The sequence below is a fragment of the Thunnus albacares genome, chromosome 4, assembly GCF_914725855.1.
Source record: "Thunnus albacares chromosome 4, fThuAlb1.1, whole genome shotgun sequence".
NCBI lineage: Eukaryota > Metazoa > Chordata > Actinopteri > Scombriformes > Scombridae > Thunnus > Thunnus albacares.
The window spans coordinates 35,461,710-35,479,906 of NC_058109.1; the positions used below are offsets into that span (position 1 = coordinate 35,461,710).

At 39.2% G+C, this 18,197-nt stretch overlaps 1 protein-coding gene across 2 annotated transcripts in view; it reads left to right on the top strand.

The window, feature by feature from the left end:
* Positions 1-18,197, top strand: part of cadpsa (Ca2+-dependent activator protein for secretion a) — a 195,071-nt gene that overhangs the window by 72,511 nt on the left and 104,363 nt on the right. For both annotated transcript variants that reach the window (XM_044349147.1, XM_044349146.1), the window contains exons 6-8: positions 8,158-8,279; positions 16,518-16,629; positions 16,777-16,916. In XM_044349147.1, coding sequence (XP_044205082.1) covers positions 8,158-8,279; positions 16,518-16,629; positions 16,777-16,916 — 374 coding nt within the window. The remainder of the gene's footprint in view (positions 1-8,157; positions 8,280-16,517; positions 16,630-16,776; positions 16,917-18,197) is intronic.

Sequence of the window (18,197 nt, forward strand, 5' to 3'; positions counted from 1 at the left end):
TGTGAGGTAGTGACAGTTTGGCCTAAGGTTGGTGCTACACTGTCCAAAATGGAAATGCTTCATCCTCTGGCAAGCATTAATGTGTCATGTGAAGATTATGGCAATCTGCCTGTTAGATTTTGATATTTATTGACATCCTGGAAGTGGCATCAGAGAGGTTAGACACAGCAATAGACAGACTAAACAAATGTACCATAATAACTTGAATATGAAATAAGAGCACTTTAGAATGATGGATGTGGTTAAGTATGCACATCCATCATTCTAAAGTCACTTATGGCAGACTTTTTTCCATAGTCTGACCTTTTGGCAACAGTGAATTACATAATGGCACTTGAATGATTACTTCTGGGACATCGAGATATACACCATCCAAACATGATGAACATGATGTACATTTGAATAAAAGCACAAAAGGTACTCCAGTGATTTAGTACTGCACTTTCATAATGTTGACAGGAAAAGAATGGTCAAAATCAAAGCAACAAAGGCTGACATATCCTTTTAACCTCTATGCCCACAGGCTTTCTGTTGGAAATCTTTAAACCAAACCAAACTTTGTTTATATAGCACCTCAAAATTGCAATACAAGGTACTTAACAATACAATGAAAATTCAACAACATAATGAAAATACAACAATACAGTGAAATTAAAAGGTAATATAACAAAATGATAAAACAAGAGTCATGGTAGAACAGAGAGACCAGTGTAGTGCACAGTAGAAGTTAGATTATAATAAAATAGATTAAGAGAATGCTAAGCGAAAAAGGTATGGAAATCTATTCTAAAACTGACAGGTAACCAATGAAGAGACTTTAGGAAAGGTGAGATGTGTGTTCTCCTTCTGGTATTGGTCAATACACATGCTGCTGCATCTCAATGATCTGTAGCTTATTTATAACTTTCCTAGGTAGACTAGAAAGGAGAGCATTGCAGTTATCAAGCCTGCTAGTGATAAAAGCATGCATAAGTCTCTCAGTATCTGCCTGAGAGAGAAGTGGTTGCACTTTAGCAATATTTCTAAGGTGATAAAAGATAGTGTTTCCTAACAACCTTCTTGGTAACAAAACTAGAAGATGATAGCAATGCAGAGAGTAAAATACAGTAGTGGTCCGAGATTGACAAGTCAATTACAGACGATACATCAATCCTTACACCTGGGACACACTGGGACAACCTCTTGCTTTTCATTTCGGCGCCCATGTTAACAGGTTAGAGCAGCCACACAGCCCGAGGCTGCTGCGTTGCGTCATCTAGAGATTCGAGGTTTCGCCTATTTTCTCCGCGTGATGCGTGTGGTTCTCAGGCGTTAGACCATGAGTGATAATTAGATCCAACATGTGACTGCGGTTGTGAGTCGGTCCATACATGTTTAATAAAATTCATAGAGCTCTACACATTTAGGAACTCAGCGGCTTTGGAGTCTGCTGCATTATCCACATGTAGATTAAAATCACCTATGACCATAATGTTGTCATAATTGGTACTGACAATAGACAACATTTTGGAGAAGTGATCTGAAAAGATAGGGCACTGTTTGGGGGGTCTATATATTGTTATAACAAGTACAGGGGGTTGGGATTTTAACAGTATAGCATGATGTTCAAAGGAGCAAAAATCACCAATAGGGATATTTTTACAGTTTAGGGCATCAGCAAATATAGAATTATTCTCAGATATGAGTTTGTTATTAACAAAAAATGCTTATTGTTTAGTGATCGAACACTGAGAAGTGCTATATGCATTTTTTCCCATCCAGTCTTTCTTAGTGCATGACATGAAACATTTAATGGGATGGAGTTCAGATTACTTGCAGTTATACCATGAGTAGTAAAGTTTAACTGATGGTTAGTGGATCTCACATGTTGCCTGTTATAAATGTTAACTGGGATGAAATTAGAATGAAAACAAACAGCCCGACTGGGAGTATAGGGAGTATTTGTTTAGTAGTCCAGGCCCCTTGTAGTGACAGTGACAGACTGTAGTAACCACACAAGGTAACTGATTTAACTGACTTTGTTCTATTGGCATAGATGATATGATTACTTTGTGGGTGCATGGACTTTCTCAGTCAACTGGGACAGTGTGTAGGATGGCAAAGTCCATGTTTGCACAGAGAAAGTGTGCACCAGTGTAGTTGGGATGGAGTCCATGGGTGATTTTCATTACACTAACATGTCTCCTCACTTCCCTCACTTGTGTCTCTTTCTTGCGCCTTAGCTCCTCCCAGCGAGGATGAGAGAGAAAGATGCGAGGAAGAGATGTGAGGACGGAGGAATTTAATTAACAAATGGGACGTCCTCGCTCACTCCAGCGTCATTTTGAGGAGATGACAAGTAGTCATGACGCACTTCTCCCTAAATGTTAAATATGAATAAGTCAGAAATGGAAATTACTAAGTAACAGTTTAAACTCGAAAGTTTGCATTTAAAATTCATGTACAATTAATCAACACTTTACACTGTTACTTAATCATTTCTGCATTGTAATAGCTGGAAGGAAAACACCTGATAACTGCTCCAATGTTTTATCATTTGATTATAGATCCATAGCAGCGTCTGGCTGTCACAGAATGAGACACAAATAGACAGTTTAAATCTGTTACTGAAAGAACAGAACCGACATTAAGGAACAATAGAAACAACTGTAGCCTGCAGAATATGTTTAAATAAAATGTTGCTTATTTAGTTTGTGAAAATCTGATGTGCTTTTCAGGCTCAGGATGATTTTATAGGAGACACACAGCTGTGCTGCGTCATATTTTCCTGAAGGAGCTGAGTCGCACTGAAACTGTCTGTCCTGTCAGATCAGCTGACCAGGGTCTGGGTCACAGAGGAGAGAGGACGCGAGGAAGCATAGAATTAGCATAATGAAAAGCACCTCATCTCTCTTATAGTATTGACTATGGTTCCAGAAGAGGCTGAAATTGTCAATGAAATGGATTCCAAGGGTTGTGCACTCTGCCTTGAGCCAGTTGTGGAGAGCCCAGCGGAGCGGCTGTAGTCAAGTCCAAGAGTTGGAATTTGACCAGAAATCAGGATCCTTTTACCAGTGGACAGGGGTGTAGCCAGGAGATGTCTGAAATCTTGAGAAACATCTCAGACTGCTGTTTCCTGGTATCATTTGACCCAACATACTCAATGATCCTCCGGGTGGTGTTGTAGTGCTTTGGGTAGCTGTTCTAGGATGTCTGACACACAGGCTCCAGGAAGACAGTAGGCATGGCCCTCCTATGCATATTATGGGGTGTAAAAATAAATGTCTATAATAACTGTATTATATATTTTTGTATTTTTTCAACATAATTATATGTATTCTTTGACTAATTTTGTACATATGAATTCCCTGTGTCCATAAGATGCATTATACTGTCATGCCTCTCTTTTAAGCTTTTAAGGCAAGGCAAGTTTATTTGTTTTGCACCAGCAATTTAAAGGGCTTTACATAAAACATAAAGACATTAAAAATGTAACACACTCGATGACACTAAAACCTACACACTGGTCCTTTAAGATGTTGCATGGTGCATATGGCTGTTTCACGGTTTTGGTCCGTAATAAGAAACGACTGCACTCTGTACATCTTTGTATTAACTGTTGGTACATTTAATGCTGTAGTGTTTGATGACTTAGACTAAGAAACACACTGGCCATAGAAGAAAATCATGGGGGTAGGATTCATCCCCTGGGAACCATACATATACACGACACATTTTATGCAATTCTAGCCATTTTTTTCAAGATATCTTGTCATGGTCCAAAGAGTTGTTCAGTAGAATTCAGACCTGATGGTGTTGTTGGAGAGAAAAGGTCAGGGGTGTAATGCTTATCAATTAAATTTTCCATATTAAAAAAAACAATTATTGAAAATAAAAAAATTGGAATTAAATTGAATTAAATTTTATATCTATGGTTGGATAGAAAAAATTAATATTAGAAAATAGGAGTGCTGTTATTTCTTTTTCCAGAAACCTAAGCATTCGACTCAGGTTGCATCTGATTGACTGGTGGGGCTGCCCATTGCCATGTCTTGCTTTAGAGTTATTTATACCACTTTCCCTGTATTGGCTAAGATGAAAAAGAATAATACACTAAACAATTTAGTTAGCCTATTTTGTGCCACTGGGGAATACATATGCAGTGTTTCTGTACCCAGTGAAGACCTGCAGGGACAGCTGCTGTCACCTGAAAAAAATAGAGAACTATGACAATATTTCATTTATATAAGTATCTGAATACAGTGTAACCTATACAAAAATATAATTTGCTTAAATTCCACATGCAATCAAAAATAGATTAAATCATACTGTATGTAGCTCCATCTAATCCAGAAATGAGACATATATTGATGTCAGGTATAAAATGAGCTCCTATTTCTTTTACCCATCCATGTACAGTATGCACGTACTCATTCATCATGTAGCATTCTGCAGAACAACTGGTGATAGACATAACACATTTCTATTGTATCTACTTTGTTTTGTGTTGTGTGTAACACATTTCTACACACAGGGCCCTATTTTCATGAAGGTGCAACAACCAGCGTAAGCAGCGTTCCACCGTCTCCTCACTTCCCTCACTTGTGTCTCTTTCTTGCGCCTTAGCTCCTCCCAGCGAGGATGAGAGAGAAAGATGCGAGGAAGAGATGTGAGGACGGAGGAATTTCATTAACAAATGGGACGTCCTCGCTCACTCCAGTGTCATTTTGAGGAGATGACAAGTAGTCATGACGCACTTCTCCCTAAATGTTAAATATGAATAAGTCAGAAATAGAAATTACTAAGTAACAGTTTAAACTCGAAAGTTTGCATTTAAAATTCATCATCACAGGGCCCTATTTTCATGAAGGTGCAACAACCAGCGTAAGCAGCGTTACAACTGTTTGGTATTTTCCTGACCTTGAAATTTGCTTTGCTCGTCTGTGTGGTATGTAGGTGACCAGTGCAGAGCACACAGTGCACAGGTGGGAGGAGACGCGTAGACAGGTGGGAGGCGCAAAGACAGTTGAATTTTGGTTCTAGATGTTGAAAACAGATGTCTCAGAACCACATCTGTTTCTGGTGCAACATCAATCTACTGCTGCTTTGGCGATTTTATCAAGAGCAAATTAAATACTTGCTGCAGATGTGCTGCAACAACAGATTAATGCTTGAAATAGAAATCATTTATTTCAGTTAAACACTTACCAACCAAAAAAAGAAAAACGGAAAAAAAAACATTTAATGTGGTTAAAGCAGAGAAGTCAGTAAATTATCTGCTGTCCACAGCTGCTTTATACTGTATGAAAAACTTCTTCAGTTCATGAAATCCATGCGGCATCTGAAGGCAGCAGGACTGATATGTTGATGTGCTGCGCCAGAGCACAGTGCTGTTACGCACGGCTGTTCATTGTAAATCAACTGATGTCACCAGGCTGATACTGTATAACCACACACACCTCTACACACATCAGACTAGTCAGTTATAACTCAATATTCTGTTTTTGTATGAAGGAGACGTTGGAATAGCAGAGCTCATCAGCCTCTTTTCCAAATTTCTTTTTAGCAAAAGTGTGTCTCATTTTATCCTTGGAAGACATCACGGTGTAAACGCTGTTGTGTAACATTAATTACTAAACTATGTGACTGTGTATGAAGTGAGATACATTAGAATTATTGCTGAAAATGAGGTGAGTCGGTCCAATATAATCATATAAACGGTTTCACCAAATCAATTTCTTTATTTTTATTTCTACTGTTGTTATAGTAACTATATATAAAAAAATATTCCATCTGTCTTTGGCTCTAGATGTGTGGTGGTGTGTGTTCTTCATGTTGTGGTGCTCTGAACCGTCCAGACATTTCCTGAAGAAAAGCTTTCCATTGGCTGAGGTGATGTGATCATGCTTAACTATGATTGGCACAGTTGTTTCAGAGCTATGAGACCAGTGATGTGACTGGCTCAGAGAGTATTTAATAATCACCACACCCACTGATCTATATTCACCTTCGCTCAGCCCTTTTGCACGTTGCACTGCTGCACATACATGAACCAAAATAGCAGGTGCACATGCAGACGCCGACACAGTCCATGCGCCTAAGACCTACTACTTGCACTTGTCTTTGCACTTGCGTGCTTAAAATAGGGCCCACAGTGTGGTATCATGCAATAGATGCTCTTAAGCAAGACACTGATTACCAGGGTGGTCCAGGAAAGCAGAGACATGTCTCTGTTGGAGTAAACTGGCAAATAAATATCTTTTTCTGATTTCAAACAACCCAGCTACTTTCAAATTAATCCAAATCGCACTGTTTTCCTCATGAACCATGGTTTCTCGCGATTAGCGTCTGGAGATGCTAATGAGATAAAATGTCTCCCTGGCTTTCTACTGACTGATTTTTTTTAAACCTCACCTTAATTGGTTGACAAGCATATCTACTTCTATGTTGAAAACAAACAAACAAAAAAAAAAAGACTTCTTGCCGCTCGGATGAGAAATTATCTGTCCAGCATCTGTGGGTGTTGTTCCTCTATAAGGATCTATGAAGCATAACAGTCCAGAGGCACCATGGTTATTTTACTGCCTCCCTGTCTGTAGCATCAAGTTATATAAAAAAAATCCAATGTGAGTGAGGTGATCTTTCGAACAATGCATATTTTCTTTAGCCTGGCAGCACCTGTCCACAATTTATGCTTATCTGGTTGTAGTCTGGCAAGGCTCAGTAGAACCTGGAACCTTATTAATGACTAAACTATGAGAGCACAGAACAAGCTTTAAATCTGCAAGATTTAAAGCTTGTTCTGTGACCCCCCCAGAGTCTCAGAGGCCAGAATCAAGCTTTATAGTTGCTCATGGGGCGTCCTGTTGACTAAATGAGTAAAGCCCCATTGGGACTGGATTTATTTCTCTAGGGGAAGTGCGGTGACTTTAACATTACCTGCCATGGTCAGTGATTTCAATCCCATCTGGAGTGCATAAGCAGGAAATATCCCCCCCCCACCACAGTAATAATTACAGTCCAAATGACCCACTGTTTTTCAGTGAACAAGCTCTTCCTCTTGTAATTTAAATCCCATCCAGAGTTACATTCCTGTATTTTAGTTTAATTCAGTGAATCTGTTTGTCTTTCTACTTCTTTTTTTATCAGTTCAGCATAAAATTTGACTTTAGTGTGAAAATGTATCTAATCCAAGCTAATTGAATTGATGGAAACATTTGCACAAGATTTAATGTATGTGTTATGACTCAGAGGAGAATGATTTTTGACTCAGATTTACCTCATGCAGTATCTTTGCCTCACATTCAACTCTCCTGCACCACCCTGAGGAGGCTTTGGTCTTTGTTCTGTAGAATATCCAGAACAAAGCTGTCCAGAATGATGAGTGAAATTACAGAGCAACACTGCTCACCTTCCCCTGCAATGTTGTTGTAATGTTGTCAGTTGAGGCTTTAGAGGTTAAACTGTCAACTGTACAACAAAGGTAACCATGGACCATGTACATGATCATGAATTCAAACCACATTTCTTGTCAAGCAGGGTTCTGTCCTCACAGTTTCTAGATTTATTTTTAAAAGCTTGTTGTTCACACTGAAATTTCAAAAAAGGAAACGACAACAACAACAGAAAAGTGGTTCAATTCTTCTTCTTCATCCTATTCATCCTGTTTCATTTGGCAAACAACACAATTGTGTGATACTGCCACCATCTGGTGAATAGTGTGGTTGAGCAGGTAAATACTCTGCCTAGTCTACAGGGTAAACATCCAAACCGTCCCTTGCAACACTCCTTGATGCCTTATTTAGTGTTTTGGGGCAGCCAGCCACATAATACAGATGTTGACATGAAAATGTTGTTTTATGTTTATACGGTTAGACAACTGCACAAGTATAAAATAGTGATTTGATTGAAGTTCATAAATACCTCCTGCTAACCCCAGCTAACAACAATTCCTTGGCACTGACACTCAAATGTTACTAACACTCATGCAGTTGTGTGACAGCATAAATATATAGATATAGTTGACAATAAAGACATACAAAATGGAAGAGGCAATGTTAGCTTTATTGTCTTCTTTTTTCTAAGTTGTGGTTTAAACTTGTAATTTTGGGCTGTATAAATGTCCCATTATTTTGTTTCTCATTGTGTTTAAAATATGTCTCTCTGTGTGCGTTGCAGGTGGTGATCATGGAGGTCCATGGTCTGAAGTCGTTGGCTCCAAACAGGATTGTTTACTGCACTATGGAGGTGGAGGGAGGACACAAGCTGCAGACGGACCAGGCAGAGGCATCAAAACCCACGTATGTTCAGTACACACACACACACACACACACACACAGCAAAACAAAGCCTTGGTGACTCTCATCACACTTTTTTGGTGGACACAATGCCTTGAGAATAGAGAGTGTAACTTCAGAGATGAAAATCTCTGATATTCTTAGTAAGATATGTTCCCAGCAGTGTCTTGACTAGCGGGGGTTAACATGTAATTTCATGACTGACTGAGGTAACAGTAGTTTGCGTCTTCATCATTTACACAATCATTTCTATAATTAAGCAGCAGTCCCAATAAAATTGACAATGCTTCCGTCTCAGATGTAACATCACAGGTCCCATCTCGTTTCCATGGTAGCCACTCATTCATTGTCTCATCACTTACACTTCCTGAGAAACACCAGGTTTCTCCCAATTAACATACATATTATGTGATATTTTGTGATTCTGATACAACCTAGACAGTCTTGTCTTGACCAAAACTGTCTAGCCTCTGTTCCACTAGCTTCTGTAACTCAAGTCTAATCTTTCATTTAGCATTTCTTTCATCGTCTTGAAAAAATGAGGCGTGTTCCTGGGTTTACGTTCTGTATTCTATTACAAATTGGCTCCACTACAGAAATTGCTTTACAGAAATTGCATACAATAAACTACAGCTCCCATGACAATTTACCAGCACAGCAGCTCAGCTACTTTCAGTCATGGTAACTTGGTTTCATCCACATCCATAATATTCACGAGCACTCTCTTCTGAAGTCAGTTTTCCAACTTTAGCTGTAATCTCTGCTGTCTAAACACTTCCACAGCGTTCAGTCCTCTCTGTTCTGCTGTTATTATAGATGGACTGCATTGGAGGCAGCAGAAACCAGATGTATTGAATAAAGAATGATATTAGATCACTTCTTTTCCAAATCACCCTCCTTATCTAAACATATGGCGTAAACACCATAGCATACTGTTAAGTAAGGTTAAGTTCCAATGTTGGATTTTTAGTTTAGCATTATTAGAAATATTAATGTGATTTTAAATGAAGTTTTCCTGCTTCTGGATCAGAACCTGGAAGTTCTGGTTTCACTTTTTTCTCTGTATGCTGGAGAATACTGTTTGTCTAATGTAAGGTCTCTGCACTATATGAACTGTTGATTAACTCAGGCACATTATTGATCCCTATAGGAACATTACAGGAATATTGCAGAGACTTTGTCTAATTCACCACTGGTTGCTGTAAAGTGTTAATCTGTTATTATTAGTCCCTGTAGGAACATTACAGGGACATTTTGTTCCAACAGTAACAGTTACAATACACTGTTATCTGCTCATGTCAGATGTGGCAACATAATTGGCAGGGACTGCCTTATGTCTGCTAATTACAAATGATTACCACATTAGAATCTAATGATCAGGAAAAGACATATTGTGATTTGATCTAATGTTCAACAGAGGAAAGTTTGGGTTATATCACTTATGAGGTAACAAAGGCTTCTTTGTAGAGATCGGTTGTGAATTATCTCACAATCACATGAGAAAACAAAGCTGTTATGATGGGATAACAAAATAAAGAGTGTAAATGATCACAGCCATGTCCTCTACAGACTTCAGCTCTGCTTGGCCTGATGGACATAAGTATGATAGACACCCGTGGGTGATGTCACAGGCGCTGCATTCATATTTTGTACAGTCAACGATTCAGACACTGTTTGTGCTCAGAAATTTCCTCAGTGGACCTCCGGATGCCAGACTGGGTTAACAGATGAAATACAACTATAAAGCCTTTTATAGTTCTCTTGCCTGACAGCTTTTTCGATCTACAATATTTATCTTACTCTGTCTTGATCATCCATTTTTTTCTGTGAGTCTGTGTCCTCTGTTAAAGAGAGGATGTGAGTAACATCTGAGGTGTGTGTGGGATGCTAAATGGATTTCTCCAGTGGAAACATCATTACTCTGCACAACCACAGGCCTCAAATCAGCATCACAGCAAATAACAAGGAAACATGCAGGAGCAGCACATGAAAAGGCCTAGTGGCTGCATGTCTAACATAATATATAATATAGCTGCAAGCGGCAACAACAAATTGGGAAGAATTGAAAAATTTGACATTTAGAGCAGAAGACCAGATGCAGATGACTGGAGAGATTAAAATGATGAAAGCATTTTGACTCTAGGCCAAGCCATTTTTTCAAAATAATTGTGAAAACGTAAACTTGATTATTACAGTGTCACCTTGAGGTCAATGACTGTCATTATATGTGCCTGAGTAGCAGGTGGAATTTGCAACCCAACCTGCCAATTTTTGGTGTTTACAGTTTTTGCCACACAAACACAGCAGAAAAAAATAAAAATACATTTTCATGGGGTCACAAGAGACAACGTTCGATTTAATATGACCTCAATAAGCACTTGAAAACATATCTCATGCATCACTTGCTACATAGTTGCCAAGTAGGACTCACCCACCCAGGGATTCAAACCCTGGACCTTTGTATCATATTCAGCAGCTTAACCCCTGGACTACTGGCTCTTCTGTTGAACAAGCTCTCTTTTGTTTTCACGATCTCAAAGTTGAATACAAGGGAAGTCTATGGGACTGCAGCTGAAGTTCAAATATTCACCATGATTACAGATTTAAAGATAAATAGCTGAAAGACAAATCACATGATTGTAATCAACAAAGAAATGTCTTCTGATATTTTGATGAAGTTTGCTTGGTGCCAGGCTGGATTCAAAGTGTTGACGTCACAGTTGTAAGCTGACAGTAAATATTAACTTAGTTCTGCATACAGTAAAGCACTGCATTGAAGTCAATGAGAGTGAATAACTTGGATGAATGAAGCATATTTGATGTGTGCAAACAAAACACTAAACCTCAACCCATCTGGCTGGTGGAGGCCTGGGAGGAGGACAAAAGAAAGAGGTTAACAAGGAAGCCACAACTACCCAGGTGCAGGTAGTTCCTGATGCCCTCTCCAACCCGGCCACCAGCTCCTGAGCACAAGGCAGAGAGAGGGATTTCACAAAACTTTAACAATAACAATTTAACTGTTGGGGATACAACTCTGAAAAAAATCACACATCAACCTGCCTTTCTCTGGTATATTGTCAAATATTTTGGTGAAATGTGTTCAAAAAGTGGATGAAATGTTGTGTTTAGAGTACAAATTACAGTAAGCTGTGATGCACTGTATGTTCTGACACCTGTCTATAATAGCCAGCATTACATTTTTCAGCAATTTGTGCTATAGTAGCTCTTCTGAGGGATCAGATTAGATGGGCTAGCCTTCGCTTCCCACATGCATCAATGAGTCTTGGGTGCCCATGACCCTGTCGCAGGTTCACTGGTTGTCCTTCCTTGCACTACTTTTGGTAGGTACTGACCACTGCATACTGGGAAGACCCCACAAGACCTGCCATCTTGGAGATGCTCTGACCCAGTCATCTAGCCATCACAATTTGGCCATTGTCAAAGTTGCTCAGATATGCTTGCCCATTTTTCCTGCTTCCAACACATCAACTTCAACAACTGACTGTTCACTTGCTGCCTAATATACCCCACCCCTTAACCGGTGCCATTTTAATGAGATAATCAATGTTATTCACTTTGCCTGTCAGTGGTCTTAATGTTTTGGCTGATCGGTGTAGATGTTAATTGATTTTGCATATTTTGAAAAATATAGAGCAACTTTTAAATTGACCATAGGTTGCAGTGAGGCAAACTTTTGTCACAATTCAGTGGATGTGCTGGAAAAAATCAGCTCTGTAGGATGTATGGGTGATTTATTTTGATATTTTGAAGATCACAAAAAGCACGGTATGTCTCCTTTAAAGCTGCACTAATCAATATATCTATATTAACAATGGATCCAATGTAAAAGGGGCACTTACGTGACAAACCCACAGAGAAATATTACAAACTATGCAGTTCTCCTCAGCCCTATGAAACATTTGTGTCTTTCAGCTCATTATTTTGGTGTATAACCCACAACTATGCAATGTAATACAATTACATAATGCATTACACAATTATAAATCAGCACAAGACATGAAAAAAACAAATTTAATAATAATAATAATAATAATAATAATAATAATAATAATAATAATAATTATTATTATTATTATTATTATTATGCATTTAGTTTGTACTGCACTTTTCATTTGCAGTGAATCTCAAAGTACTACCATGTTAAAAACATATAAAGAAAATAACTTGAGTTAAGATGAGAAAGGCTTCCTGAATAAAAAGGTTTTTATGCCTTTTTTAAAAGCGACTATAGTCTGTGCTGCCCTCAGATGGTTAGGAAGGTTGTTCCACAAGCGTGGTGCAGAAGAGCAGAAGGCTCGATCCCCCATGATGCAGAGCTTAGTACTGGGGGCCCAGAGGAGTAAGGTGCTGGCAGATCGAAGGGTGTGGGTGGAGGTTTAAGGTATGATCAGTTCCTGTAGGTAGGGAGGCGCGTGTCCGTTGATGGATTTGTATGTGAGTAGAAGGACTTTGTAGTCAATCCTGAAGGAGGCAGGGAGCCAGTGCCATGGAAACAGAATTGGTGTTATATGTGTTATTTTCACACTCTCATCAGGATCCTTGCAACGCTGTTCTGAATGTACTGGAGCTTCTGGATGCTCCTGCCAGGGATCCCTGTGAAGAGTGTATTGCAATAATCCAGTCTTGGTATGGCATGGACAAGTTTCTCTGCATCTGACAGGAGAGAGGAGGTTAGAGAGGGGCAGAGTTTAGAGATGTTTTGAGATGGTAGAAATAGGTTTTGCATAGATGTCTTATATGGTCATCTAGGGTCAGCTGAAGGTCAAACCTAACACCCAGATTAGTGACTGAGGAAGAAAGGTAGAAAGAGGGATGTCCTGGCCATCAAAAGTGAGATGAGGTATGAGGGATGACTGAATCTGGTGTGGAGTGCCAATAAGGAGAGCTTCCGTTTTGCTGCTTTTTTACTAGAGGAAATTTGAGCTCATCCAGTCCTTTATCTCCTGAAGACAGGTGCAGAGGTGTGACATGGCTGCATTACTGCAATTAGTCACCTGCAGGGGAGAGACACAGATTAGAAACAAATACAATTTCCCAGATGACACCACAAGGGCCATAACACTGCAGATGGGCTTGGGCCAGTTTTGAAATACAGTTGGGTATCATCAGCATGAAAAATCTCATGTGTGTTGATGACATGACCAAAGGGTAAACAAGATGAGGCCAAGACCCGATCCTTGCGGAACACCACAGGTGACAGAGAGCGATGTAGACCTGCGTTCTCCCAGTGAGACAGAAATCACTTAAGTGCAGAGTCAGCCCAATGGTGGTGAGGAGGTGCTCTAAGAGGATAGTGTGATCGAAAGTGTCAAATGCCACACTCAGGTCAAGGAAAATCAAGAAGGAAGGGGACCCTGCACTAGCTGCCATCAGCAGGTCATTCACAACCCTGAGCAGAGATGTTTCAATGCTGTGTGCTGAATGAAAACCTGACTGAAAGCTTCAGGCCAAGACACTCAATCAGACTCAGGACCTCCACTGCAAAATGACAGGATGAGATGTCAACATGTATGTTCATATGACCAACAATGACAATTTTGGTTGACGTGGAGCAGAGTGAGGTGAGTGGATCGTGAATCTCATGGAGGAAAGATGAATTTGGTTTGGGGGGGTGGTAGATGTATGGATGTTTACATTTTTGAGCAAGGCATTCAGTAAGAAGAAAGATCAGGCATTAACAGGGGAGACAGTTACTGTTAAGCCCAGTGTATGATTGGTAAAAGAAATACAAAAAGTCAAGAATAGAGACATAAATACAAAAGAGGTAAATTGTCATAAAACTTTAATCAGTCACATCCTACTATGGTTAGGGGTGTGCCTGAATACAAATACGTTATTTGGCAAAGCACAAATAGTGGGTCTTTAACGAACATTTATTTCATACCAATATTTTAAAAATCATTTGTTTACGGGAAGAAAAAAAAACATGTCAAATACACAGGTTGGTTGCATCGCTATCGCAGTCTCTCTCCTCTGCTCTGCTGTTACAAGTTTCAGCAGGTCTCAACGAGGGGAGTCACATCCACCTGCTACCTGACACACATTTCCTTATTTGGACATCACTCCGGGAGTTGGGAGTGTTCTCCAGAGATAAAGCTGAGCTACTGACACAAGCGAAGCTTCTCCTTTCCACAAAGTTAGGTTGTAAAAAATAGGCAATAAATGAAAAGTGCAAAACAATAATCGCCTTTGAAGTTCTTCTCTACACATTACATGCTGTGCTGTTTCTGTGTTATGGGTGTACAAAATAAGTAGAGGTCTGTCTGCACATTTGCAATGCATTTGGTTTTAGCTCAGTGGTCAGCACAGTTGTCTATGATCTGAGAGACTCGAGTTTGAGACTTGGTGTGGTGACCTCCTTCATGAGATAGTTAATTCATAAACACTTTAACACTTTAATATCCTAAAATTTAAAGTGTAATAAAAAAAAAAAAGATTTTCACACCTAGCTCCACTTTTATTCAAATAGTAATTTAAATAGTTTTGCTGCCTAAATAAATATAGATACAAACACAAATACTGGACTTTCTGCACATCCCTAGTTGTCATCTTTAGCTGTTACCAACTACATCCTTATACTGTTCCTTCATTGCTGGTGGAGAAATCTAGATGTTAATCATATGTACACATACTCAAAACAGTATCTGTCGTCATGCATCCATTGGAAACCATTCATTTGACTTGTAATATACCATGACACAGCAATATAATACCAGGGTACAGTATTTAAAGGCTCTGGTTAAATATAAAAACATTCCCTCAGTAATTTAAAAAAAAACTGATAAACAACTTACAGACTGTACCTTTAACTACTTCAACTGCAGACTTGTAACACTACAATGGAGCTTAAGAGTTATTCATAAGATGACTCTGCTACTCTGAGAATGAAAGGAAAACTGCTCATTATAGTTATTCTGACTATATATATCTGCCACGGATATAGTAGAGTAGTTTTGTCAAGACTGGGTTGTTGGCTAGTTGTCCAGCATGTGTTGAAGTGAAATGTTCTAACTAATAGACATAAGCAGATAGAAAGAAAGATCATGTACCTTTGTCAAACACCTTGTCACCTCTTCAAGGGTTACTTCTGAATGGTAAACACAATCATTTTTCTCTTGTGACATGACGAAGAGCGCCCAAATTGTTGTTGTGAGGCTTAAAGTCCATTAAAAAATGTGTTTTGCTTCTTGTTCCTTCAGCTGGATATTGTTCTCTTCACTGTGCAGAATGATGTATGTGCAGAGTTTGTTTTCACATTCATCTCTGCTGAGGGAGGAAAGTTTCTCTGTGCTCACCTTAAATCTCAGTTTAACATGTGTACCTATGACCTTGATTTGTGACATCACAACTAGTTTGGAGCCAATCATGGTCCAGTATGCAATTTACACTAGTGTCATGTGGAAACTCAAAACCTGTAGTGCAATACACTAGGAGACATATTGCATCTATTAGTTAAACTGAATGAACAATGTAATTAAGTGAAATGAACAATATTTGCATATTCATAGATTCTGGATTTTTCAACGAGGGAGAATTAGTTGATGTCAGATTATAAGTTTTTATTGAGGTCATTTAAATTTTTTGTCCAAAAACAATGTTCGACACAAATTATTATTCAAAGAAAAGTATTGTCATATGTCATAAAACACATCTAGAGGGGATATTTAAATTAGAGTTTTGGAGACAGAGGGTCTAAAGATGGCAAACTGTGTTGTGTGGGGGACTGTTGCTAATATGTCAACACAGTTTTCCAAGTATATAATAATTAATGTGTAATCAAAGTTAATTAATCTGTCAGTAGAACAATAGCTGAAAAAAGTGTTCATTTAAACAAACGACTCTAATGATTGTCGTTAAAACAGTCAGGAGCACTAACGAACCAACTATCAATGACCTTGATAACAACCCCACATGGGTTAAATACCTGGGACTCCCAGCCAATCAGTTAGAACTGAAGAAGACCCTTGGATGAGAGGCAAAATGTCTTCAAGTATCTACAACCAAGTCCAGTTGCCCTTGATTCAACGCTCCTTGGATAACCATGACAAGGATGACTGAGAATCTTCACAGACACACATTTGCAAAATTTTAAGCAAATTTGAAAACACAGATACAACATCATCATCAACATCATCATATTAAAGTTGATGCTTGCTTTTCTTATGTGTGTGTGTTCTTATGTGCCTGATTGTATCTCTCTCTCTCACTGTGTCTGTGTAGTTGGGGTACCCAGGGGGACTTCACCACCACCCAGCCTTTACCTGCTGTGAAGGTGAAGCTGTTCACTGAGAGCACAGGAGTGCTGGCTCTGGAGGACAAGGAGCTGGGGAGGGTAATGCATGACATTTGGCCATTTTGATTAGTATCCAATGAATAAAAGCATGTATATATAACTCATAACAGTTGAACTTATGCTGCAATACAATGTTTGTATATATTGTTTAGCTTACATACATTATCGTTATATGATTACTCTCAGGTCGTGCTCCACCCGACTCCCAACAGTCCCAAACAGTCTGAGCTCCACAAGATGACAGTGTCTAAAGGCTGCCCAGACAGTGACCTCAAGATCAAACTGGCCATTCGTATGGACAAACCACAGAACATGAAGCATTGTGGGTAAGTGGCTCTGCCATCTGAATGGCTCTGTGTACAGAGGTGCTGGTGGTGCTGCATCAGGCAACTTCTACACGCTGGTGGCCCCAGTGATTCTGCAATGAGATGTTTAGATTTATATCTCTATATATCAGATTTATCAGGTTTTCAGCTGAACACATTATAGGATTGTTTGTGTCATCATGGTTCTACTTTAACCAAAGAATCTCTGAGGAACAGTCATTGTTTCAGTGTGTACAGCTGAAAACACTAAGCGCTTTAGTGTGCAGTCTGAAGCAGGTTTTACCAGAAGAGAGATCTCAGACACAGCAGGGCTTTGCCTTGCCCAAGAGATGATGTTTTGCTTCCCTCTTGTGGTTATCAGTTGTTACTACACAGACTTCATATTCCACTGCATTCCAAGATGTGATGTGAACTTTTTTTGCGAGGGCAGCACTTCTGCACATTTTATGATGAGGTCAACTGATAATATTTTGAATTATGTTAGTGGCTACAGTTTCCATTGTGAGCCAAAGTGGAGACAGAGAAATATGATGCCAATATACAATAGATGATACTGCTATAGTACAGGCCCTACACTCACCTATTAGTTCTGTTGCACACATTTGTCCTTCTTATAGATCTTTCTCACGGCAAACATTCTGATTTGTCATAGAAGGAAAAAGCACAGGTGGAAACAATAACATTAACAATGGCTCCATTCCATTTAAATGTTCTAGGAGTCATTGTGGAGAACAGCAGGTGGTCAAACTAAATGGGATGCAGCCATAGGTTATGTTATTAATTATACCTGTGCGCTTTCTGCAGTGGTATACCTGTCTGACAGGCCATGTCTGTTGTGAAAAAGGTTTGATAGTTGATGAAGTTTGGTGACAGTACCTCACACAGGTTTAATCAGCCAGGTAAACACATATGTGAGTGTACATGGCCTTAAAATAATGCTTTAAATATATGCAGGACCCTGAGAATCACAGCTGGAGGTAGGTCTGATTGTGGCACATGCTTTTATTCATGGCCAACTTAAAGACAGAAATGATGTTTGGGTTAAGGGAGGTGTTCTTTGGTATGATGAAGTCTAGTGGGCTTTTGAGCTAAATTGCAGGTAAGTATACAATAGCACCAACTATGATTTGCACCCAGTTTTAAGCTAACAGTCATGCAGCACTGTGGACGGGGGGGGGGGGAAAATTGCCATCTGGAATTATGTTGCAGTGTTTTATACACACTCATGTGCAAACACTTTCTGATTCAAAGCTTTACTTTTCTGTCTGTAGCTGTGAGGAG